The sequence below is a fragment of the Agelaius tricolor genome, unplaced genomic scaffold, assembly GCF_023055355.1.
Source record: "Agelaius tricolor isolate 1412-34295 unplaced genomic scaffold, bAgeTri1.0.p SCAF_14, whole genome shotgun sequence".
Lineage (NCBI taxonomy): Eukaryota > Metazoa > Chordata > Aves > Passeriformes > Icteridae > Agelaius > Agelaius tricolor.
The window spans coordinates 4,615,362-4,642,338 of NW_027269274.1; the positions used below are offsets into that span (position 1 = coordinate 4,615,362).

Genomic DNA, 26,977 nt, shown 5'->3' on the forward strand with positions numbered 1-26,977 from the left:
CTTTGCACATAAATATTGCATATAAATATTTTTATGCCCTGGCCCTTCCTGCTGAGCATAGCAGCCTTCTCCTTTCCTTGCACAGTTCTTGGACAGCACTAACACAAAGGGGTCTGTCACAGGAACCATCACTTCCCTCTATGATTCCAGAGCACAGCTCCTGTTAAGAGCATCGCTCCCAGAAACTGAGCTGGAAAAGGAGCAGAGTCAAGGAAGGGTGAAGCTCAGGTCACAGGCAAAGACAATGGTGTTGCTCAGTGCACACACATTTGCCTTGTGAGCCAGCATCCTGTCAAGCCTCATTGATTTTAATAACTCAGGAACACTTTTCCAAGCCATTCCCCTGCAATTTTTAAACAACATTCCCCTGAAATTTTAAATGTATTTCAAAGGAGCTGGAGCAACAGTGTAGGACAAAACTTTCAGTGCTGGGACCACCCCCAGACGTGAGAGCAGAAGGAGCAGCACTGCTGAACCCACCAAGACAGAGCCATCACCACCTCCCTCCTGCCATCAGGAGCTGCTGGGCTCCCAGGTCTCCTGGAGAGGAATGCACAATGAGGTCACATGGTGGCAGTGTCCTGCTGTGCCACCGCACCACACAGCTGAGCCCTTCGGCATCCTCCAGCCTGGACATGGAGATTGCCAGTGAAACAGACCACACCAGGCACAGCTGGACTCACTCCTAAAATCCACTTTCTTACCCTGCACTGAATTTTTCAGGTTTGTCCAACACAACTGAAAAAGCTTCTAAGCAGAGCTGCCACCAACCCTTTACTGACATAGATCTAGTGCCAATATCCCCATGAAGGATGTTCTTTCCTGCTCCTCCTGGGTTCTCCAACTCAGCCAAAACCTTGAGGTACTGCCACCCACAGCAAGAAACTGACCACAAAAAAAATCCAGCTGACCACCAAAAGCAAAGTCTAAATACAAGCAAGAACTCAAACTTAAAACAGCAATTCCATCCTAGGCTGCTAATAAATAGATTTTCTAATGCAGTACTGCTACATTCTAATATTCTGAAATTACATTACAAAACCTGCTGGAAACACTCACAAGCTTTTACTCAAGTATCTTCTATGTAGAAGGAGTGGGACTGTTCAGCTGTAGTTCTAGTAGAGTCAGGCATTTTTGCTGCGTTGGTTTTAAAATTGAGCTAGTAATTTTTAATTCAACTGAATTAGGTACTTTCTACTCTTAAAAGGTATTAGACTTTGAAGACACTGGGCAAATTCAGTACTCCTGTTTACACTCAGGGCTCAAGCCCTCTGAGACAACACTCAATAACCCCCAATGCTGCTGCAGCAAGGTCCACAGAGAGCAGAACTCAATGCTGTGAGCACAGGACCAGAAGGGATGAAAGCAACAGAGACAGGAGAAATGATGAAGATGGGAAGACACAAGACGACTGCAGCTGGTTCCTCACCAGCAGAAGCCAGGAGCAGCTGTTGGCATGTTGGCTGGGAGGAGTGAGCAGAGGGGATGGGGATCCTACCACGCACAGCTGAAGAAGGGGTGAGGTGCTCCTGTGTAGGAGTGCTGGGCACAGGTGACCTTGCAGGAGTGACAGCACGGCAAAGGGGGGCAGGTACCCCGAGCCCTCACAGAGCCCATGACCTGATGAGCTCCAAGGGGCAGGGAGGGAGGGAGGCAAATGACATGAGCCCATGGGAGGGGGCTGTGTTAAATAAAACCCACCGGGTTTATTCCTTACTCTGGACCACAAGCTCTGGTTCTTTCCACTTTGGCAGGTACTTGCAAAGCCCAGGTGGGATCTGGTCTGCAGCTTCATTCCCCTGAGTGATTGCCACAAACACAACTGGATAGCTCTGGTGGAACCAAGGATGCCAACCAACACCAGGTAGGGACATGGACACATCCATGGCCAAGCCACAGACACAGAAGCACTGCAGGGACTTCAGATGCACAGGAAAACAAGATCCACTCACATGGAAAACGAGGGACTTACACAGATGTATGTGAAAAACCAAATGCTTTAATCCATCTATCAAGAACAACAGTTCAAATTATTTCATTGGATACATTAATATTGATCCATAATTTACAGTGCTATGGACCATACACAAATTATTGCTGCAGTCAACAGCAGATGAATATCAACATTACAGTACCAAGCATCATAGCAAGAGGCAGTAATTAATGTCACTTTTTCAAGAAATATAGGTATTTATACTATTATCAACATCAGCTTCCCCCCCAGTGCATTTTATGTCAAACAACATAAATGTAAGTGCATTATTTTGTGCTTTGTGCTTTCCTTATGTACCTTCTTTTTGCTTTTACAGGTTGTAAGAGTTAAATATTGCTTTATAGGCCAAAAGCAGTAAAGAAGAACTTCTCATGGTACTCTGCACGTCCCTGCCTGTTGCATGGCTTTGGCAAAGTGAGAATTGGTCGTTTCCCCACCCACCTGCTCAGGGAAGCCACCGCTGCCCAGCGTCACACACGTCACTGTCACCAGACTGGGCAACAACTTCTGTCCATCTCACTCCACCCAGCCCATGCCAAACCATTCCTGTGACTGCTGCCTCTGCCCCCCGCCACCAACCCCTCCAAAATGTCACAGCCACACCCTCCACCGTGCTCAAACAGGTAAAGGCACCTCCCATTAGCACCCACTGGGGGTCTGTGTCTCCTAGAGGTGTCCCCACTGCAGTGTCACCATTCCAAGGGTGGGCAGGCTCAGAGGAGGGCTGTAACCTATGGAAACACAGGGGGAAGAGTGAGCAGGGCATGGCCAAGTTATGTGTTACCCCAGAAAACACAAGGTATGGGAGCACACAACACAGCTGCTGCAGCCACAGAGACTTCTGCCAGGGAATCCAACTCTTGATGGAATGGTTGGCCTTGAATCCTAACTCACCTCCACACAGCCAAAAATCAGAAGTCACGGCTGTCAGCGAGTACCAGTGGTTTCACATAAGCTTGAAAAATATTCATATACCACAGTCTAGACTTGAATTTCTGAATGCCCAAGGCAGGCACCAAACCAAAAGCCTCATTCAATACATTCAGTGGTTCTCAGTTACTACACTCCAGCATGCACACCCTGATTTGTTGTACCAACACTGCAGAGCTGCCCCATTCTTTGGGGAAGGGCAACACAGCCCTGTGTTACAGCTACAACCATTTTTTACAGATTTTCCTATCTGTCACCCCAGCCAAACAGCAGCACCAGAAGCTTGTACCCCCACACTTGACTCAAGAGCTATGGCACAGCTGCCTTGCAGGGACTGGGGGCATTTCCTGCCCCAGGACCATGGTGACAACAGCACATCCTGCAGCCTCCTGGTCCTGCCTGGGCCAGAGCTTCTCTACCCTAGGAAAGACACATTCCCAAAAGCTGTGTGGGCTGAGGGGGAGAGGCATCATTACAACCCAACTCCAGCTCCTCCTTCAAGAACTACAAAAGAAAAGAAAAAAAGCCACAACCCCGTGGTTGCATCAACGCTAACACATCGCTGGCGGCTCAAGCGGGAAGGGAGGGCTGGACACAGCCACGGGAAGAGTGACAGGAACACAGACCCCGAGTTCCACAGCCCTGCAGAGCCTGAGCCCCTGTGCTGGGAGCACAGCTGCCAGGCAGGGGACACCAGGAGCCCTTGCCACCCATTCCACAGCAGCAGTGCCAGGCAGGGGACACCAGGAGCCCTCGCCCCCATTCCACAGCAGGGAATCCTCCTAGGGAAATGTCTGGAAAGAGCGCTCAGCACTGTGGGAACTGCCATCACTACCCCCAGCCACCCTGTCCTACCCAGTTCACATTTGGTTTCTGAACACCACCTGCTGAGCCCAAGGTTTCCTTGGAAAGCTGGCACTCAAGTTACTCACCGTTGCACCCATCCTACGTAATTTCCAGTGTAGCACAAAGGAGAAAGGGAAGCTCTGGTTTTCTATCCGTAGGCACCATGCTACACCTCAAGGCCCTACACACCACCACCCCAAAGCTCTGTCTACGCCACACTTCAGTCAGTGCTAGTCGAGGAAGACTACAACTAGAGTTTAAGGCACTTCATTCTGAACGAGCCACGCCTGCCAGTCAGCTGTAGGCTGCCGTGGAGAACTCCATTCCCTCGAACACCACCTGTCTGTCACCTCCGTGGAACACCTAGGCTGGATATAATACAAGGAAAACTACCGTTATTGCATAGGACTACACTTGAGTAGATAATGCACCAAACTACTTTTACAACATGGTTGCATGTTAAAAATTAATAACATTGTTATCAAGTAACAGTTATTTGCAGATACAGTAATTTACTCTTTTTTTTTTTTTGTTGTTTTTTTTTTTCTCTTATGTCAGCCCCAGTGCTGAAATAGAACACGAATTGCTCTAACGGGTATATTAACTACATAGTTATGTTTCCAAGCATATTACTACTTTTTTTCTGTATCACTAAAAATAAATATGTAAGTTCAGTTTCTCTACAGAGTTGTTTTATTACCTAATCTAAATTTTTACTCTACCTTAAATGCGTTTAAAAACATTTTCAAAGTGAGACTGTAATATACAAAATATTCTCAAAATCTCTCTTAAAACACAGAACCCTGCATAAAAGCTTCCTTTCAAGTGTTTACAAAGAACGCAGAAAACTTCCAATGAGTTTTAAAAATGTCAAAAAATTGCTGCAATATTAAGAGGCAAAAATCTTACAAATGAAATACAAATAAATTTAAAACAAAAAGTTGAGGATAACTAAGGAATCCATGCAAATCAAAAGAAACTGTACAATGCAATTAAAAAAAAAATAAAGCCAATTAGATATGTACAACATAATGTGCCCAGCTATAATATGCATAATTTTTTTGTCCAAAGAGTGTATCCCAACTTACAGTGCTCCTGCTTGCTTTGCCATTGGCAAAGCCACCCATGCGTGTCACAAAACAAAATAAAAATTTAAGAGGAAAAACTTGAACCATGATCAAAAGGAAAACCCAAATCAGCTCAGAGTAAAATTAAACAATACTCTGAGACACTCATATCTCCCTGCAGTTTCAGCAACAGCATTTTATATCACAATCAACACAATCAGGATGTCTTAACACTTGGGTTTAGTTTCTTTTCTGAGTGAAGTCAGGCGGGTATTTTCCCTAAACACCTGTCATGTAAGACCAACATTTGAGGGACACTGTATCTTTAAGGCAGCACTATTCAATTAATACAATTACAAATTGGACTTTTGTTGTTGTTGTTGTTTCTTTACATTCTTAAACTTTACATTTTGTTTCCAAGTAAATAGGTTGCATTTACAATCCTACAATTGCCCCCTCCCCCCCAGTAGAAACAGACTCTTCATCTGTAATTCTATTGCTTTGAGTAGATTTGACCAGTTCAAAGTTCTTGGCGAATCCAGTTCACAGATTCTGTACATATGCTGTACAATAGTTTGGAGGCATTGGTAGTTTTAAAATAGAATATACAAGTTTCTTCACAAAAATTCTAAAAAAAATTCTATATATATAATATATACACACACGCACACACACTGATGAAGCACGAGGGGAAAAAAAAAAAAAAATCAAAAAAATTCTACAAAAGGGTAAATTATTTCATCTACTGATCAAAGAACCAAAGCAGTTTATGAAAGGTGTGGCAACAGGTGCTAACAGGCATGGTCAGTGTCCTCCATGCTCACGCTGCTCCGCCTGCTACTCGTCTTTGATGCCCCGGGAGACACGGAGGAGAGCAGTGGGTCAGTCACTCCCACGGGGGACAGGGTATCGTCCATCAGGATGTCTTCCAGTTTGGATCCCATTTTGGCAGGAACTCCGTAGGTGCCAGCTGGTTCAGTCACGTTCCCCAGGTTGTCACTGAAGGTGATGGTGCCGTCAGTGAGGTCCAGGGTGGTGGTGCAGGACAGGTCTGTGTGGTGCGGCATCATCTCCTGGGTGCAGTTGTCCAGCACAGGCTCCTGTTTGATGACCCTGTTGACCATGTCAGGGGAGCAAAGGCCTGTGGAGGGGACAAGGGACAGTCCGTGTGCCCGGGCTTGCATCTCAAGCTCCTGTGAAGGAGAAAAAGAGGCAAATTTAAAGAAAATCTGGAAATAAAATCTGTTGTCTTATGCTCGTCTCGCAGCTTCCAGTTTCCTTCTCCTGTACACATTTCCTCCCTTTCCCATAGTGACAAGGGCTTGTACCTTGCACACTCCAGCCCTGCAGATTTTCACCTGAACAGCAGAGTCTTGAAGAGGTGGGTGAACACCATCCCACACAGGCCCTTCACACTCCTCCTCAGCACCTAGACCAGAGCCAAAACCCAGAGCCCTGCAGCACAGACATGTTCCCCTCAGGCTTCTTCTCAAACCAGTGCCAGGATAGGCAGGTTTGGCATCAGGTAGGGTGAGGAAAACATTTAAAAATAGGAAAAAAAAAAAAAAAAGAACTAGCAAAAGCATGTGTTTTTAGTAATTTTTAAAAAGTCATATGTGAAGGCACAACATGTCTATGTGATCCTTATCAATCCCTGTTGAGACTCTGGAGGGGACATTTCTCACTCTACAAGTCTGGCAGAGCTGGAAGAGGTCAATCAAAACTGAGCAACAACACTATTCCTGTGCAGAAAAAATCACAAGGAAGTCACAGGAAGGTTTCAGACTTCACACAGAGCCAGGATTCTTCAAATTTCCATGAAAATTTTAAATCCCACCTTCACATTTAATCATACAGAAACGCTCTCTCACAAATACATCAGCAAAAGAGACATTTTGTTTCTACTTCTGCATTATACTAGGCAATCACAATCTCTGTTGTGATTGTGCTGTTTCTGGATATTCCTGTCACTGAGGCTGATTATTACCCTTTTCCATCATTTCCAGGCTGAAACAAGCTTGTAATGGCACACTGCAGGATCGAGGAGAAGGTGGAATGAGCAAGCACTTCTTCCATCAGCTAATGTGCCAGAACCAGGAGTTTCTTATTCCATGATTAATCAGAATCAACACAAAAAGGAAAACACACACTTGAGGTTATTTGCTGCCAGATGCATTGCCCATTATTCAAGGGTCTGGGTTTTATGGTATTTTGATTGAAGGAGCCAGAGCAGATGGGTAATACAAAGCAAGATGAAAAATGTTTAAGAAGTGATCTCACTTAGCTTTGAAACACCATTGCTTGATGCTGCTCTGTGGAAGGCTTGTGTGTTTTTATCATCTCATTCTAGCAGCAGATTGCTCAACCAAGTACAAAACTGTGCTGAGGCTCAACTTGACCTGTTCTATTTTAAAGCTGTTTACTTCCACACTTGACTCTCAGGTATTTGCAGCTTCATTATCTCCCTGGTGGATTATCTGGGGTGTTGAGGGGTCTCCTGGCAGGCTGCAGCTGCATGCAGAGCTCAGCTGTTCATGCTGCAGGGGAGCAGCAACACGAGGATATCTGGGATATCACTGTCTCCATGTTAGGTGTCCTTACACCCAGTTCTGGTACACTTTAATTACCCTTCTATAGAGAGGGGTGGCTGTCCAGAAAAAAACCCCTGTATTGGCATCAAGATTAAGGTTTCCTATCCAGCTTGAGGTTAAGACAAAGGAATTAGTTAGAGAAATGGAGTTTTCACCCTTCCATTTCTGTGTAGCTCAGAACACTGAGAACCTGGGTGAATCTAACAAGGCAACAACCCACAGAGAAAACATATTCATGCCACCTACTGCTTTTCAGTGCTGAGGAGAACTGTTGTACAGTTCTACAGACTGCAAGCAGCAGGGAAGACTCCCAAAGAGCTGAACTTAATTTTGTGACTATCAACAACTACATGATACATGAAGTCCCAATGCCTTAGGCCTGGCAAACAGAAGAATATATTACTATATAAATATTTTTGATTGTACGGTTTGGAACTAGCACTGGCCATGGTAGAACAAAAACAGACCACTCATAAGTGCTTCTACTAGAGTGTTAGGATTCTTTTTTTTTTTTAAGATATTTTTGGCCTTTTTTTGGAAAAATCTCTGCAGATTTCTCATCACTGCCTGCCATTAATTAACTCTGGTTCCTTCTAACTCGCACCCCACAAGCCACCACTATTTGCAATCACATGCTGCAACACCAAGAGCATTTGCAGCTCATTTCTCAGCAAACCTGTATTCTGAGCAGCAGGTGCCTGTTGGCATGCTCCAGCTTCTTCTGCCTGTTCTCCAGCTCCTTGGTGCGCTGCTGTTCCCTCTGCAGCTTGCGGATGTAATCCACCGACGCCTTCAGGATCGTTCCCTTGTTCCAGCGCATGTCGCTTTGGAAGGACACAAAAGGCCAAGGTAAGGCTCTGTCTCACAGCTGTTCCCTTCACACCTGTACCTGTGACTGCTCCTTGTCCACACATAACACCCAGCTGCTATTTAGTGCAGGTTTGTGGATGCTGAAGGCGTTTGCAGTGCACTAGAGGGGGCTGGAGCACAGCCCTTGGGAAGCGCGTTTGCTTCAGAGAGAGAGAGGCTGCTGCATCACCATCTCCTCACATCATCTCACTTTATCTAAATGGGCAAAAAACATCTTACTGCAGCCTGTCAGAGAAAAAATCCACCTAAAAGAACCAAAGCAGTGTGTCCTGGAGGTTGGTACTAAGACATATTGTCTTGCTGGCCTTGGAGGAGGCTGCAGAGCCTCTTTGCAGAGTAACTGTGGAGTTGCTCCACAAGCAAGGGCCTCAAAATACTGGAAAATCTCCCCAAAATCATCACGGGGCATTGATTTAAGTGGACTTTCAAATTTCAGAGCGAGGAAGATTCCTTGCTACTGAATCAGCATTGAGAAAGTGTAAATACAAGCAAAAAGCACCAAAATCATTGTAGAATTATCACAAAGAACATCTGGGAAATTACAGCAAACACTGACAAATTATCAGTGAACAAGCACAGAGTTATGCTCTTTATTTTCCTTCTTTTTCTCCTTTGGAGGGAAGGGGAATGGATGGCTTCCCAGATAAACTGCCCTCCATTTTCACTGAAACAGGGACCAGTTCTGTCTTGTCAAGCTGTAACATCTAAATTAATTAAAAGAATCACTTAGCAAGACATGCAGCCATCTAAGCAGCCAGACCAGAATAAGGTTTCCCATCCTCACAACTCTGGTAAGGCAGTCAGTAACCCCAAGCACAAAAACTCAGATTAGAGACAAAAATAATCTAATTAATACCCACACAAGCAGGTTCCAAAAGGGGAAAAATTAACCCCTCAAAAAAAAATCTTCAAAAAATATAATGAGACCTTTCAAGCATTTCTGCTGTCACAGAGTGCTAAGAGCAAATAGAAAATATAGGAATTTGGGGTTTTTTTTTTTACCTCCTCCCTCCCACAATCTCCCTGGGCATGTTGTACTTACGGATCATTTGACTTGGGTATCAAGGTGCCCAGTTCTTTTATACGATCATTAATATTAAATCTTCTTCTTCTTTCAACTTTAGGAAAAACAGCACAAATGTTACAAGTAATATTCACACTTAATCACAACTTATCTATTTTTTTCAAAGATTTCTTTAAGCGCCACTGAAATGTATGCCTGAAGCTTAAAATCCAGTGATAATTTATTTTGCTCTCCTACACATGGACTAAGACAGAAGTTCTGTCTATACTGTATATTTTGGGACTGCAGAGTTTAACTGAGACTAAAAATCAGAATGACTGATTCTAGGGATAAGGTTCACAGACAAATTCAGAGACAAATGTTCAGAGGCTCAAGGAAAGCCCAAGACAGAAAAAAGGACAAAAGGCACAGTCTCTTTTTTCAAGTGGTCTTCCATGTGCAACACTTTGAGGATCCAAAAGTCAAATTTAAATACCAATTTTCCTGCATTACCTTTTCATGCTATGGAAAAGGCTTCTGAGTGGCTCAAGGCAGGAAACAGTTCCTTTTTTCTACTACTATAAAGTATAAAAAGAAAAATTATGGATCCTTTAATAAGTCATAAGATGCTCATTATTTTAAAACACTTTTTTCCAATTTGGAAATACAAGTTCCTTTCAAAAATAAAATTTATAAAATTGCCATACTGAGCACCCATTTGTTGTTTAAAGTTACAAATTGACCACATATCTAACATTTTTGAAAAAAATTAAAATTAAAAAAGCAAAATTGTGCAAGGTGGATTTTGTAAAAGCAATTGGGTCACATGTTGAACCCAGCAATTCCATTGATAACAACCACTCATTCCCTTGCTTTATTGAAAATAAATAAAAATACAGTTACAATTCAGTAGTAGATTTAAGGACACATTTTTCAAGAATTTGAGATATTTGATCTATGGGCATAACACAATGATCTAGTGCTTTATACTATGTGCAGTACCTCATCCAGATTTAAAATACCAGTATTTGAACATTTAATACTGAAAACCATTTTGAGAATTGGTGCAAAATGTGAGGAACCAAAACTTACTCAAGTTGTGATTGTCTTTCTTTTGCCTCTCCTTAGCCAACGCTCTCGCTTCCGACTCTGTAGGAAAAACACACGTGTGCATGTGAATGAGGGAATCAGAATTAAACCAATTCCATCACAGCCTTTCAGCCTGTGAAATGCCTGCACAGGAAGCCTGATGGGCGTTTGTCACACCAATCATTACCCCCATTCCAAGGAGCTAGAAGGGCTTGTGGATGCCAAAACACAAGGCTGGGACTGAGCTTCACCTCTGCACCTGGGGAGCATCTCTTCCCACACTTCCAGAGTGACTCCCATGATGGGAATGTTTCCCACGGAGGCCCTGACTCAGCAAGGGATCCAAGGACAACAAAGTGCTGAAATCCAGCATAGCTTCTACGTGTGCACACCTATCCCAGGGGAGCTGAGCCACGGGAACAGCATGCCCAGGGCATTGCTGCCTGCTCAGGATGTGACACAGGCAGGACTCACAGGCTCTGCTCACCCAAATTAAGGCTGCACCCTTCTGTGGCACGTGCACACACACCACCACAGCACTCAAGGGATCACTTAAGGGACCTGTTAAGAATAGTGTATTTTCTAGCTATGCTAACTGTTTCTATTATATGAAGAAAAAAAAAAAAAAGGTGAAAAATTTAACACTTTTCCTAGTAATAAAGTTGCAAAACAATGGTTCTTGCTTGGGGAAAAGCAAAAAAGAAAGTAATGGCAGTCATGCTGCACAGAATTTTTCTCCTCAACTCAGAACTGCCCTTCACCTTGCTCCACACACTTAGTATCTATCTTTATTTTTCTAATATTATTGCTATTATATTCTACAATAATAACATAATAATTAACTTCAGGATGCAATAGTTCAGGCAACAGCACAACTAAATTTTTTCTCTTCAGTTTTCATTTGGTCCTAAGATTCTCAAGCAATTTCAAGTATTTTATCTTTGCTTTACCCCTTTTCATTTTTTTAAAAGGTGAGGTCATTATCCTTGCCCCATTGCATTCAAATCCCCAAACCAGCAAGCACTTTGCAGTTCCACAGTAAGTCAGTGAGGAGCAATGAGTGCATCATCTTTTATCACACATTCCATTGTGAAAATAATCCCTCACTGTAGCCAATAAGTTTCTTTCCTGTATTACTTTGTTTTGATCAGAAAAAGACTCATCTAAATAAATTCAGGTAAGCGTAGCATATAGACATTAAACTTATTTCAGTTCTGTTTTGATGTATTGAGGACTTCAGTAAGACCACTTCACTCACAATTTCCCCTCTCTTTCTGCCTTCTTGGCCTGAAGCCTGACACAAGCACCTGCAGAAAATCCACCAGTCTGCACATCCAAGCTGGGCTGAGCTTGCAGCCTACAGCCCCTGGAACTTTCTATACTTGGGGCAACAGAACTGCCTGTAATGCAGGACTTTGAGTAGCTCTCCTCCCTTCCCAGCCTCCTCTTCCCTCCTCCATCTCTGTACAAGCTTTGCTTTTTTCTAGCAGCCACAAATCATTGTGTGCTCTGTGTGTCTTTTTTTTGGTGCTGAGTTCAAATTCTGTGCTGTCCTATAAATGCAAATATCTGCTGGCTCAGAGAGGTGGCATTTCCTCCTGGCCTATTAAAACTGCTCTGCTTAATCTAATTTCTGCCCAGAACCTGCTTTGCAACTGAGTCAGCCTGTGAGTTTTCACAACAGAAACCCAGAAAGATGACAGACAAAAAAGAAACCAGACCCCTACCCTACTGCATGGTCAGTGACTCTCTGCTGGGCTTAAGAACAGGCATTTCTGAGCATTAATGATTTTGCCATCAGTTCTAGAGTGGATCTTCATTTGTTCAGCCTACACACAACCATTCTTTGTATTTGTACCCTATGTGTGGTTATATCCTTCCATGTGAGCAGAAATAAAAAATGCCCGCAAATATGAAACTTATTATTTCCTTCAAACTATCTTGCTCCTGTACACATGTGCTTGAGAAAAAGGTTTTTAGTGTCCCACTCTCCTGCCCCTGCCTCCCACAGCTTGTTCAGAGCATCGCTGCAGGAACTGGCATAAAATTTTAAGGAACATTTCATTTTAATTTAGTGATGCATATTCATGGATCACAGAATGGCTTGGGTAGGAAGGGACCTTAAAGATCACCAAATTCCAATCCCCCAAGTGCCTAATTTTACATTTTAAAGGATCTACATGCCCAGACTTCACATCATAACAGGTTATTTGTTCATTACTGCCCTCCCCTACTGAAGTAAAGCCCCAATGTGCATCATTCCTCAACATGAATCCCACAGAGACTCCAGATGTGAAGTTGTTAAAGTTTGGTGTTGATAGAGCAAACAGTAAGCCCAAACTAGAAAACAGCTCTGGAAAAGGTGCATGGAAGCTTCCCAGAACACAACACAGTGCAGGTGTGACTGTAACAATTAAGGACTTTATATGAACTTGTGGCAGTGAACACACACGCACCCACACATGAACACAGGGTGAAAGTAACTGTTCATCCATACATTCTTTCCAATAATCACAGAAATTTTGTCCAGTATCACCCGAATTAAAGTGATACTATTACTCCAAGGTGGTATTTTAGATGTATTTACCTGTGAGCTCCCTTTTTATATTAGGAAGATTAGCTGGACATGAGTTGCTGATGTTTAGTCCTGGAGGAGGCATGCTCTGGTTGCCATAAAGGTCAATCAAATTGCCAGACACAGGCAACTGGAAAAGATAAACAAGGAAAAGGATCATTTGGTTTGCCTTTATGAATGCCTTTGTACAGAAGAACAGAGTCAGGATATGCTAAGTAATCTGTGCTCTTTTCCATGTGCAAACAGAGCCTGCAAGAAGGTCAGCAAAATCCACAGATATTCATGGGTAAGAGGGATAAAACATCTACACAGGGAAAGTTCTGTTCTTTCTCCTCAGAAGTATGCAGACTTAAAATATTAAGAGGTAACAGAAGAAGTAAAATGCTGATGATATTGCTGCACTGCTGCTCCTTATTTTTCACTAAAACTATTACATCTATATCCCTTAAACTTCTCTCACATCTCAAAGAGCCTACAGAACTCTCCCAAAGAAACCCCCCACTTTTTCCATGGATATGTGAGTGGAAGCACTTTGCAAGTTGTCACATGCTGGAAGAAGAACACTGTATTAATTAATCACATTTTTCATGTGATTTGAAAGCTACCTACACAGAAAACATTTCAGTTTACTTTGTTTTTTGCCTTATATAACAAGAACGCACACCAGTAGGAGGAAGATTATTTTTACAGTAAGTTTCCTCAATTGCTTGTTCACTCTGCTGTGTTTGTTTAGGTATTTAAACAAGTAGATTTATACAGAAATAGGACAGTATTTCAACAAGATCTATCAAAGCTATCCCTTTATATTGAAACATATTTAAAGAAGCTTGCAATTATCCTGAGTGGATTATTTTACCCATTTCTTCTTTGGTTTTGAAAAGACAGGTATAAAACACTCAGGTGTCTTATCTGAGTGGCAACACTAATCATCACTGCTGCAAAGAAAACCAATCCCTCCAAGACACTGATCCTGCAGAGATTAACTCAGGTATTAACTTTACACCCATGTAAATAATGCCGGTGAATACAATGCAGTGAGTCACAGCCAGGACTATTAAACTCCTACTGATGGGCCTTGCCAGACTGAGACCCAAGAAAATTTCTCTGCCATATGGAAGCAGATTAAACAGGAGTGGATATGTAAAGTACCACCAGCTAGAAGCCATGCTGATGGTTGTTGAGAACAGATAATGGCCAGCTACACAACCAAAGTCCCCTGGCTCAAACTTTACCAGACAGAGGAATAAATGTAACTGAATTCTCACTATGAGTCAGCCTTATTGAAAAAGAAAAAAAGGAAAAAAAAGGAAGATCTAACAGTGCTGCTCAGGTCACTGCTGTGCTGGTTGTGACCTGCCCACATTAGTGCTACTCAATCTCACTGCTCTACAAGTGTCTTTGGGTCCCCCAAACACATCCCTGACACCGACACAGCAAGAGCGTCACACACCCTTCTGACTTGGATGTGCTTGAACTGTTCATGCTCCTAAGCATGGGCAGAGCACAAAGACCTTGTTTGTAGCCCAAGGACTTGAAGTTCATAACCAGACATGTGAAATCTAATTAGGAACTTCAGGGAATTTAAAAAAAGATTTTTTGTAAGAAATCTCAAAACTGGCATCTCAAAGCCTGGGTAAAGCAACCAGGTTGTAATGAAACATGGAGAACACCGAGCTGCTTTCCCTACTGTAACATGGACCCTGATTGTTACAACAGTTTGTGATTGGTTTTTTTTCCCCAAAGGAGTCAAACACTGAGCCAGATTTCCATGTCAATAAACAGGACCAGTGTGAGCAATGATCACAAAAGGGGACAGAGAAGACAGGCAGCAACTGCTGAACGTGCACATGTGCATGGCTGCTAAAGCTGTCCACAGGAATGCTTATCAGAGAAATTCACATTAGGGGGAGGGAGATGCCAACAATCTCCACTGATATCAGTGATCCATGAGCAATAGACTGATCGGCTCCTTTCTTTGACCATTTTCTCCAGCACCCAAACTCCACAGGTCAAAGCTTCAGTTGTAACATTTTCCTACACATGGTCCATGCTCATTATGAGTCCTGAGAGGCCTTTTCTCCAGGAAGGCTGCAGGTCACATCTCTAGGACTAAGTTACAATAATTCCTTTCCAAAAACATAAAGTGCATGCAACACTCTGGGCCATGTCACATAAAATACCTGCAGCTAAAGATAAGTTAAAATTGAGTCACATCCTCAGTTCTCAATTTTATAACAGCTCCCAGAGGAATAAAATCAGTTGACTAAGGTAAACCCAATAATCATTTGTGCAGGGTTTAGGGAATTGGGAAAGGGCAGAGGACCCCTGTGCTGAGGGCACTGGTTTAAGATGAACAAGACAGCAGCATGGTGAGCACACAAAAGTAGCCACTAGACTTAAATGGGGCAAAAAAAGCCCAAAAGGAATTTATTATGTGCCCACTGCAGTGACACTTGGGCATTTATTTCAACTGTTTCTTATTTGAAGAATCTGGGAAAAAATACACATTGTTGGCAAACATTTTGGCTCTAAGACAGTTGAGCCTTTCACCACCATGCTCAAGTACAAGATGGGAGAATGTCAAAACTTCCACGGCCATTTCATAGGGAAGCTGGAGACTCAAACTTGAGAAAGACATGGAATTTTCTGGAGCTAAGGAAGCTCCTTCCCTCTCTTCTTCAAATTCTAGCATGTTTCCAACCTAAATATGGTTTTCCTTACAGCTTTCTTAGCTATTTCTGGCTAAGAAGGAATTAAAATGCAGCATCAGCCAGATCATCCACCTTTACTCTTCCAAAAAGTAAATGAAGGAAGGGTGGCTTATGCCAGGTTTTGCATGTTCTCTTCATTGAAACAGCATGGTTGAAAATGCTTTCACTTGGGAGATTTCACATTTCAAGGTCCTGGCATCACATATTGCACAAACACCAAGTAAAATAAATTAAAATCTTCCTATCACTCTGCATCTGCTTCTTTTTTTTTTCCTAATAATGGCTTTTATATAACAGAAATTTGAAATATGGTAATTATGACTGCAGATTCATCATAGTGTACATTCATGGGAGTCTGAGGCTTTCATTTCTCCTCCACTACTCCAACAAAACAAGCACCCACATTCTGTCTAAAATCACAGAGACATCAGCTGTATGATAACAAGGCTGTTTCTAAGGTACCAGTACACACTGGATGGGCTCTGCACCCAGCTCATGCAGCCCACAATGTATTGTGATGTTCCCTGACCTACAAGCATCAGCCCCTGTAACAAAACTCCTCTTCTGTGGAGTTTAAATTCCAGAAGAAAGCCACATTTAGAAGTGGAGCTGTACCTATTCACAGAGCTTTCCACACCAGGCTCTGGCTGGAGTTGATTAGCTGGATGAATTAATTGTTATCTCCACAAGAGCACTTTACACAGTACTCAGTAATTCAATTAGCAGGTGACATCTAGGCAGAAAACCTTCTCTATAAACTAGTTACCATTTTGTGATACTTTCCACCACAGATACTATTCCACTCTCACAAACAGTTGACTGCAATGGGCCATTTTCAATTCAAGGTACTTGGAAACTCCCTTAGCTTGCCCTGCACAGAAATCTCTGATTTTGCTTATCAATTAAGTACTGTTACCAACTGTAACAAACTGGTCCTTTTGTTCTTTGTTGGTTATGGAACAACAACTGCCTTTGTCACAGACTCAGCACAGCTATTTATAGCCTGTGTCTCTTTAGAGACCATTTCCTCTCTTGATTTCTCCTACCTCAACTTAGCTCAGTCAGTAGGCATTAATTCCTTATTAATAAAATGTTGCATGTTTTAAGAGCTAAGTCCTGTCCCAAAAGAAAAGTGTCTGGCTTGGGTTTTTTTTTTTCCCTAAACCAATTGTTGAGAAACATGGTTCAATCTTCATCTCTTCAGGATTGGTACTAGGCTGATTTAGAGCCTGAAATATATTCCTCCAGTTATTTAAACTTATCAGTAAAGAATTCTTAATTTCACTGTTTCATATCCTCATTTTTCAGACTTCACCACACAGAGTGGGAAAATTCTGAAATTCCACAGTAAATGTGGATCAAACAGTCTTTACAAGGCTTCTTGCCATGCACCAAGCACAGCAAAGCACAGGAGGGATGCAGACTACCCTAAACAATGACTACAGAGGCTCCTTGCACCAAAAGAGAGCAGAGTAACCTTCTATCCCTGTCTGGGAGCAAAGAGCCACTCTGGGGTCCCTCTGAAATGAGAAAAGAAGAACAGCATGAAGATATTCAAGCCTCTTCTGAATTAATGTGTCCCAATCCAATGGAACTTCAGAGAAAGGACTCCAGAAGAACCTCAACCCTCAGTGGAAAAAAAAAAAAAAAAGATAAATTGAAAAACAGATTAACTTTTTGAAAGCTATCTTTTGTCAGCTTCTTGAGGTTTTTTTCTCAAATTCCAGGACAGCTGCACTTTGCAAGTCATCTTAGATTAAAGGCAAATTTATTCTCGCCAGCAGGACCGTGCAGCTCTTTCCCCGTGTGCTCAAAGGGCACCATTTAGAGAGGGAAGCTGGTGGGACGCTGCCTGCGTCATCCACCACGTCCCTGAGAGGGCTGTGGGAATCTGTGGGAGCACAGGACCAGGTTAACATGACATCAGACAGCTACTGTCAGCAAATGCAAACCTATGCCACAAAATCCATGCTCTGTGGTAAGCTGCAAATTTTGGCACCAGATGAAACAGAAACAGACGCCAGCACTGGCAGACATCTACTCAGCCAGATCTAACAGCACTTAAGCCTAAGGCAAAAAATTCACTGGAGCTACCCTCCACAGAAGATCAAAATCAGATTATGCCAGAAGTATGATTATATTAATTCTCAAAGCAATGTGAACCAAACCAGAAGAGCCACTTGGAGGACACCTGTGCTTTCCCTCAGTGCTTTCTGCACCTCTATGTTCTTGGCTTTTATCACGGGTTTCTCACATCCCGTGCCTTGTTCAGTTTTCAATCTTCTTTCTTCCTTCCCTTTTGTTTGTTTGGAAGATTCCTTTTTTAATTATTTTTTTTTCCTCCTGCTAAATTCTGTAACATCTTTGCTGACATCTAGCTGGGGACTTCTCCCCACCTGAAATCAGGCAGAGATAAAGCTGTGATGTTAGAGATAACAGAAAGTGTCTCTGGATAGAGATGCTAACACACAGCAGACAATTTCTTACTTGAATATGACAACATTCAGGAACCTGGGATGGCAGAGGTTCCTTCTTTTCTGAAGACAAGTATAAGTCCATGACAATCTTCAACATCAGTGGGAATGAGCTACTCCTGGTAGCACAGTTTACTCCTCTGCTTCAATACTCTCACCACTGACTTAGAAATAAGAAAAGCAAAATTGTCCTTTGTATTCTTTCGTCCCGACTCCAGCTTGTATTTTTAAATTCATGTTTTTCATTGCAACTGCATCACCTTAAACTCTTCAAAGGAAATCTAATTACTCTCTGTAGAACAATGCAATAACTACTTAATTGCAAGGAAGAAAAGTCCTGCTGCAGTTTTGCTTCCTCTCAAGGAAAACCAGTTAGACTTAACAGGGAAACCAGAAGGAAAGGCCCATTGTACCGTGTTTGCCATTTGCAGGGCTGGGTCCACCAAGCCGAGGATTTCTTCATTATAACTGGACTCCAAGCTAATGATGTCATCAATCACATCATCCATCTGTAGCAGAGAGGTGCACAAAGAGAAACAGGACAGTTATCAGAATCACAGGGACACAGGAGCCTGACAAAGCACTCCAGAGGTGCCTGTGCAGCTGGGCAATGCCTCAGCTGTGACTCCTGCTGTCCAGGCAGGACACTCAGCTCATGGCAGGGCTGAGGATTCATGGTCCAACCCCCTCCTCCCACCAGCAGGTCCCCTGCACCTCCTGCCCACGGACACACAGCTCCTCCTGCAGCAGTGGAGGAGGAAGCTGCCTGTGGAATAAGTGACTCTAAGGACAGGACTCCCTCTCCCCACTGCAGCACTGCTGCCTCCCCTCCATAAAATGGGACAAAAACCTGGGCACAGGCAGAACACCGAGCCCTGGACACTTGCAGGGAAGGAGAGGGAGCAAAGATTTGCTGCTGGCCCCCAGCAGCAGAATCCATTGGATTTGTGTGTCACACACCCTTCCCAGGAAGCACCACCCAGGGGAAGCTCAGAGCTGATTTTAGGTGGTACAAAACACCTTTTTTCAGTGGCTGGGCTGGAAGGTGCCTCCATAAGCTCCTGCACAGGCAGGAGGAAACAGCCCTTCACAGCACCCACACATGTGCTCCAAACTGTCCTGCAGGATTGACTATTTCAGGACAGGATTATTTCCCTTTTGCTCACTATAAAAACAGAGATTAAATGACAGAGATCTACAGAATCAATGCATAATGGTGATGGGAAAAGTAGCAGTACATGGGATTTTTTTATCAGCTCCAGAAAGTGTGATCACAACAAATTACACTGACTGGAAGTGAGGGCAAGAAAGGAACTAACAGTTACAGCCCATACTCAAAGTCTTGTTACTGATTCTGGTAAGAAATAAAACCCCCTTAGTTTTAAGAAAAAGAATGGAAATATAAAAGGGTGGTTACTGAGGATGAATTAGCACAGACAGATCAAAGCTTTCTCATATCATTTTTTAAAGCACAAGTGTGACCTGCATAGAAATGTGGACTTAGAGATTATCAGGGCAAAACCACATCTATGCAGTCTTGGAAAACCCAGTTAGAAAAGACTTTCAGATGCAAAACCTTAAATGGTTGATGTGTTCTTCTGCTATGGCACCACTGTGCTAGAACAGCATGAGCCTTTTCCAGGTATCTTCACGTGCTTTTGACACCAGTGCTAATAAACAACATTGCTGTATTGTACCTTAAATATATCTTATATTCAACTTCTTAAAGACACTGTGGGGTAAGTTTATTTTTCAACATAACATGAAAGAAACATGCTCATTAGAAAGGGGACCTGTGCTCCACCTCCTGTGTCATCCAGTACCTGCATGCATGATGCTCGTGAGTGTGTATTCAGAGCCGGGCACTCACTCTCAACCCTGCTTTGCTCTTCAAATTTATAAAATCCCTGCAGATATAAAAAGAAAAAAAAAGAAAAGAAAAAAAAAAAAAAAAAGAAGAAGAAGAAAAAGCAAAGCATGGATCTGAGTTCATGGCACAGTCTCAGTCCCAAAAAGAGCACGAATGAAATAGTGTCATGCACACATGTTCCCGATGACACAGCAAAGTGAAGCTGTAAATATCCTCAAGAAAAAAGTGTTTGGATACAGCTGGGACAATAGGATGGAAATATCTCATTTAAATTTCTTTCAAAACTATGGAGCACAAGTATTACCCTTGCATGTGCAAAATATGTTCTGTAATAGCTGTTTCTCTAAGCTGTGTAACATTTTGGCCATGGAATGCATCTGTACTAAAAATCTGGCACAAAAGCTTGAAGGGGGAATTGAGGGGACAAGAGAAACTCTACAATTGCCTCCTACTTTTCATGTTACAAAAATTCTGACATGATTCTTATATTTGTTCATATCTTCCCAACCATTTTCCTTTGGAGCCTGAGCAGACATGTAACATCTAACTCAGTTTTGCCAATAAAGATGAAGACAACGTTGCAAAGGACTCCTAGACATAGGCTATTGAAGTCTTATATTTGCAGCACTGGAACAGCAATCAGTGACATTTTAGGGCAGCTAATAGCTGGGATAATCTGGCCTTCCAGCTATGCAGGAGACTTGCTCAAATTTTACCATAAAAATACCTAAAATATCTCAAAATAGCTTTGTGTTTTTTCAGTTATTTTTGCTTTGCTCTTTGCACTTTCTAGACGAACAAGCCATAAATAACATTATTCCAGAAAGCTACAGCCTAAAAAGCTGCTTTGTATTCTCCAAAGGTCAATTATTCACTGTGTGCATCAAGCAATGGGCTGGAGAACAAGAAAAGTAGTTTTAATAAGTATAAACTAGCTAAAATAGTTCAAACAAGAAGCTGGAGGGACACGGGCTTTTTGCCAAAAATATCTATTAATCAGGCAGACACAGAGGTAGCAGTTACATTTTCACGATGAACAGAAAAAGATAAACAGAACATCTTAACAGTGAGCAAACACGGTTTTAAAACAACTTAATGAAAGCAGATGACAGCTCTGTTTTCCTGAAACCACGAACGGGAGAGCTCTTACCTCTTTCTCACAGTTGGAGTTGAGGGTGAGCATAGCCATGGGGCTGTTGGGCGCGCTGCTCCCCGTCCCAGGTGGCATGACATGATCCCCAGGCTGGTTTGGACATGGCAAGCTCAGGGCTTGGTTGGCATGTTTATTTGCTAGAGTGGTAGAGAGGTACTGCTTTACCTGCTGCCGCTGGGCCTGCTGAATGTGGTACTTGGTTGGATTCTCAAGGTGAGTCTGCACCTGTACGACACAATTCGAAAAGGATAAAAAGGTTTTATTTTTTTACAACATCACTGCAGGTGCTGTGGGTCTCAGCTATAGATTTGTGACATAAGGGGAAACCTGTACAGCTCCAAGGAAGTCCACAATGCTTCACTAACTCACATTTGATGGCAAGAAACCACTTTATGATTTGGTCTTTCAACCGCTGACTTACTATCAGTACACCAAAAAGTTCCAGTTATTTTTCTACAACATGAGAATTCTCACTTAAGACCAACACTCGGGTTTTCAGTTGATACAGACACTCCAGAACAGTCAGTTCTGAGTTCAGACCTTCAGCTATGTGACATTTAGTTTTCACTAAAATATGGAGAAATGACTTGTACTGCAGGACTCATTTTACTTGTTAGTAGCTAACAATTAAAATCGAGAAGTATGGATTGCTATCCTTAATCCAGTATTAAATAACAGAGATATAAAAGGTCTATTATTGGTTGTTTAGGTTTTGAATGTTTGGGGTTTTTTAAAATTAATACCTTGGTTAAATAAAAGAAGAAACAAAGACACCTTTTTCTGCCTACAGGCTATTTATACCTCAGATATACAGCCTAAATCATATACAAATAAGACAGCCTGTTTATAAACACATCATGCAAATAAGATGCAAGAAAAGAAGTGTTTCATTTCAGATCAATCACTGTCGTCAGCAACAGCTATTTTTGTATTTAAGATAAGCTTCTCAGTACTTAAGAATTTTTTACATACAAAATATGAAAATCCTCATACTGAACAACTGTTGCACATTCTAAATAAGCAAGAGAAGAATGGCGATTTTTTTCCCCATTAAAATTTTCCACCATATCCTGGAAACTCTTTGTTGCCTTTCGTTGATAATTAACGTTATTATCGGAAGCTAGAAATCAACCCAAAATATGGCAACACGCTGAGAACTTATCTTGCTTTAAAACAATTCTATTAAAGTGACTTTTGCTCTTACAAGTGACCCCCACTTATTGGAATGAAAGAAATTAAATAAAGCACCCAAGAAACCAGAGGAAAAGGGTTTCCTGTACACTGTACACCTTCTTAGCAACAGGTTTTAAAATAAGGCTCCAATAACAACTCACCTGATAATGGTTATACTCAAGCATTTCCAGCATGCTACCTAGAGGTTGCAAGAGAAGCGACTGCAATATCCTTGGTCTATGCTACTCCAGTTTGAGGGATCCACACATGGAAGCACAACAAACCCCAGAAGAGCAGAAGAAACTTGATGGCCACTGCTCAGACTTTTAGTAACCTACGCTAATTAGCCATACAAGTGGACAAACAAACAGTTCACACAAGGCCTCCTCTTGGAAGTTATGCAAGTTTAAGTTAAGCTCTAAGCATTGGTATTTTTTTCCCCTGGCTTTGATGTCATGCTTTTTCATAAACATAAAAGGACCTTTTAAGTGATGGGCTATCAAAGTCAGATTGACAGTTCGCTCAAGGCGAATTCGCTATTCAGCTTTCGTTCCAGTCGTGCTAACACACAATGGTAGTTTTCTTTAGCAGTAAGGTTAAAAGTTTTAAAGTACAGAGTAAGAAATAACTGAATAAATGCCCTATGAGCCTAACACATATTCCCTGGTAGTGGGTGCCCTGGATAAACCCACAGGGCTCTGCAGCCCTGTCCTCATCTTCCCAGCACAACCCAGGACCTGCAGCGGAATGTGAAGCACTTGAAAAAGCTCTACCCCATCCTCAGCTTCCCTGGTCCCTCAAAGCCATTAATTCTGTCCCAATCTAGAGTTGCAAGAAGTTTTCCCATTCAGGAATGGCTGACAAAGGGGTAATGCATGTTCCAACTGCACTTATCTGCACTTGGGCACAGTCCCCCTGCACCTTCCAGAAGTTACTTTTTCTTTCTATCCAGCTCCTTGAAGAAGTCTGTGCTCAAACACATAAAAACTGCACAACTGGCATTATTTTCTGAAATCTGAACTTCCAGGAAAGCACATTAAGATAGAATTTCTACAAATTTTAATCTGCTTTGTTGCACTGTATCAACAGACAACACTGTGCTGTGATATGCTGTTGCTGTCAGTCCCAAACCGCATTATCAATTTTCCTATCATCAGTGCTAAGAGCTACACTGTCCAGGTAAGTCCATTTTTCACAAAATTTTCCTCTTCCAAGTAGATGAAGTTTTCAGTAAACAAGTGGTTTTTGTAACACTTATCTTTGAATATGTTATTTTAATACCAATCCCTAACTGCCTGACAGAATCTGCACATTGCTTTTCCTCCACAGGTATCTCTGCTGTTCTCCATCCCAGGATAGAGCAAAGTCTCTCCTCTCTGCACTCATCACCTGCCCACCCTTCACACTCCCTGGAGAGACACCAGCAAAGTTCCAAGATCTACATCTCAACCCTGTATCATCAAATACTACATTATTTATAATATATACCAACACATTTAACTGAATCCACTACCTGTCAAGTTTTGAGACACACACTGCCTAATTGACAGGATTTTTGTTGGTGAAACACAAACTTATTTCACAAGAACATACTCTCTCTGTGATTTTGTTGTGCTATTCTACATTAAAATATTTTATTTTGCTACTCAATTAATAATTTTTTTTATGGTCTGTGCTGCTCTCGGCATGCCAGGGAAGGCAAATTCTGAGTTCACGTGTCACAAGCCCACACAAGTCTAGTAATGAACCAAAGAACATAGAGAACTGCCTTTTCTGCCATTAAGTTGCTCCAAAATGACATGAAGAAGACTTTGATTCTCTGTTTTGTCACTGGCTGCTCTCTTGAGTTTCCTTGGAGTTCCATCATGGAAATCTGGTGGGGACTACCCTAATGGACTCTATGCTGTTCGTTGAGAATTTGTCTTTAGCCTAGAGCATCCTATTTGCAGATTCTACATCAAAGACAACCTACATGTGCCTTCTTGGGCAAACTCCCCAAGATGCCCCAGAATCACTCTTTAGATAAGCCATAAAGCACTCTTCCTTTTTGACAAAATATCCCATGAGCAAAGAGCTGCAAAAAAACCCCAGAAACCCTACAATGAAATTCCACAACCCTGAACTTGAAACCATGAATAAAAGCTTTGAATTAAGGTCTAATTTTGGTTCTCAGCCCCTTCTAGCATTTTGGGTGAAGAATAGTTCCTGTTGTTCATCCAAATTCATGAGACACAAAGAGCAAGATGATAAATTATTGGTTTGGATACACTTCCTAAGAAATGTGACTGAATAAGGACATTAAAGGAAAAATAAACCCACTTGAAACCAAAACCTCTGGATCTCCAACCCTCTATCTCCAGCAATCTCAACCAAAGTGTTGCTGTACTGTTACTCAATTGAGCAGAACATTGCGTTTTGGGCATTTTGATATTGACAAACAAGAAGTAATGTAAGAATTATTATTATCATCTGCAGAACTTCAGAAATGAGTTAAGACAAGATGGCAAAAAAAGATAAATTTATCACAGCACAGTAACAGAAGAATTTGACTACAAGAGTAAAAGACTGCCTCAGAAGTAGAGCCCCAAAACTGGTTCAGTTCCAGAAGAGGCTTCAATGCCAGCTCAGCAGCATCTCCCCTTCTCCATGGGCTGGCCCCAGCATCAGGCACTCCTGCACTGAGTCTCTCTGTCAGCCACTCAAGCTCCATCTGCTCTTGCCATGCTGGCACTGAGGAGGATCTCTTTTCTTCAGATGAAGCACAGAGAAAGGCAGTAGAAAGAAAACAACTGGACTGCACCCATGTGTAACCCAGCTCAGGCCTACAAAGCTGAGCTGGGCTAGAAAAGTGTTGGGTGGAGCCACCCTGACTACTCAGCACTCATCCCTCACTCTTTGGAATACCCTGGAGAACAACATGATCTGGAGCAGGGGAAAGGCTTTCTCATACCTTCACTCATCTTGAAATCTGACTGCTAATTCCAGGGCATACATCCAGTTCAAGTATCTGAGTAGCTGCCCATTTTCTTCCACATCATGGAAAGAACAGTAATAACCCACATACATAGAGCAGACTTCCCAGCCCTTGGGTCTGGTATCAATCAAGCAAACATTTAATCAATGACTTTCACTAGCTTTAAGCACACAAACCCTATCAGTGGGAATTTTAGGTGAATGTCAGATGACATTCTTCAGAATCTGCATTATATTACACAGAAATGACAGAACCTCTGAGCAGACCCACACACTTCCTTCAGTTTCCAAAAGTAAAAATATTTCCTGTTAAGTGATCAAGGACTCAGGAATTTAAACACAAAGCATAGTTGTGTGCTTAAGCACAAAGCACATGGCTCAAGTAGTTCCTCTGCATGAAGCCAACACAAACAACTGAAACAATACTGCTGATACTCACTCCTTCTGTCGAGTCTTGCTGGGAATCACTCAGACTTAAATTTACTAATGACTTGCTAATGATGGCAAGAACGTGGAACAGTGCTGCAGTAACCAAATTCCTTCTGGAGAGGCACCCAGGAGAGCTCACTCCTGGGCAGGCACAGGCCAGGGCAGCCTAATGGCTTGGCAAATGTGTTTTGCACAGTGTAATCCAGAAATTAAATGGCTAACAATAAAAACTAACGGGACTTACACCAGAATAAAAATATTTAATGAACTGTGGCATTGCTACCACTTGTCCTCTACGAAAGCTTCAAGGTCATGGAATCACAGAAATATTTAGGTTGGAAAAGACCTTTAAGACTATCAAGTTCAACCATAGCTGGGAGTCAATTAATTGCTGTAGGCTCAAGCTTTGAGTCTCTGGTACATCTGGATCAAGGTAACCAGGCTCAGGTAGTTGATCTGGGTTATTTATACTCTCCTGAATTTGTCCTTGCACAGGTTTGATTTCTATGCAATGGGTAAATCCTGGAAGCAAGCACAAACCCAGCAGGTCTTGTGCTGAGAGTATTTCTTGAAGGTGGAACACCAAGAATTGCTTTTCCCATTGTAGTTACAGCTTCAAATCACATCATCCTGCTTGTCTCATCTCCAAATACTGCTGCTTTCAAAGCAAAGCTGGAGATGCCTCAAAATCCTCTGTTGGTGCAACACAAGTGAGCAAAGGCCATGACAATGCCAGCAGCTCCAGGCTGCCCCACTGCCCTGGCCCCCATGAGCTGGGAAGGAGCATATCCCTGTTCCCAAAACCACACAGATGATTTTTCTCACCAAAAACATCCCTGAAGCTTCCTGTGACAGTAAAGCTGAAGCACTCAATGCTTTATTTGAGCAGGGACATACCAGAGATGTCCAGAGGACAGTGAACCAAGGGAGAGGAAGACTCTTCTCCCCATCCCACTCCCCCCCGCCCCCCGCTCCCTTTTTTTTTCTTTTTTTAATTAAAAAGACCATTTGTTTCAAACAAATTGCCTTAGGACTTACAGTTTGCAATTACAAGTAAAATACTTTTGGGTCAGTTTTCTCAGTTCAATAGAACTTTTTGTTGCCTAGACAGCTAAATGTCATGGGATTTTTAAGAAAGGTTAAAATTCTGTGTCATTTAACAATTAATGGTACCCAAAGAAAAACGATACAAAACCACATCCACTGATGTGTTCTGCAAGGGCTTCAGGC

The 26,977-nt window shown here is 42.3% G+C and overlaps 1 protein-coding gene across 4 annotated transcripts in view; it reads right to left on the reverse strand.

Moving 5' to 3' along the window:
• Positions 1-1,979: 1,979 nt before the first annotated feature.
• MITF (melanocyte inducing transcription factor) overlaps positions 1,980-26,977 on the reverse strand; it is a 99,956-nt gene continuing 74,958 nt past the window's right edge. For 3 of the 4 annotated variants that reach the window (XM_071439357.1, XM_071439359.1, XM_071439360.1), the window contains 8 exons: positions 21,170-21,397; positions 19,973-20,056; positions 18,563-18,658; positions 12,977-13,094; positions 10,393-10,449; positions 9,340-9,415; positions 8,104-8,251; positions 1,980-6,029 (listed from right to left, as the gene is read on the reverse strand). In XM_071439357.1, coding sequence (XP_071295458.1) covers positions 5,628-6,029; positions 8,104-8,251; positions 9,340-9,415; positions 10,393-10,449; positions 12,977-13,094; positions 18,563-18,658; positions 19,973-20,056; positions 21,170-21,397 — 1,209 coding nt within the window. In that variant the 3' untranslated portion in view covers positions 1,980-5,627. The remainder of the gene's footprint in view (positions 6,030-8,103; positions 8,252-9,339; positions 9,416-10,392; positions 10,450-12,976; positions 13,095-18,562; positions 18,659-19,972; positions 20,057-21,169; positions 21,398-26,977) is intronic. The other variant, XM_071439358.1, reaches the window with a different exon arrangement.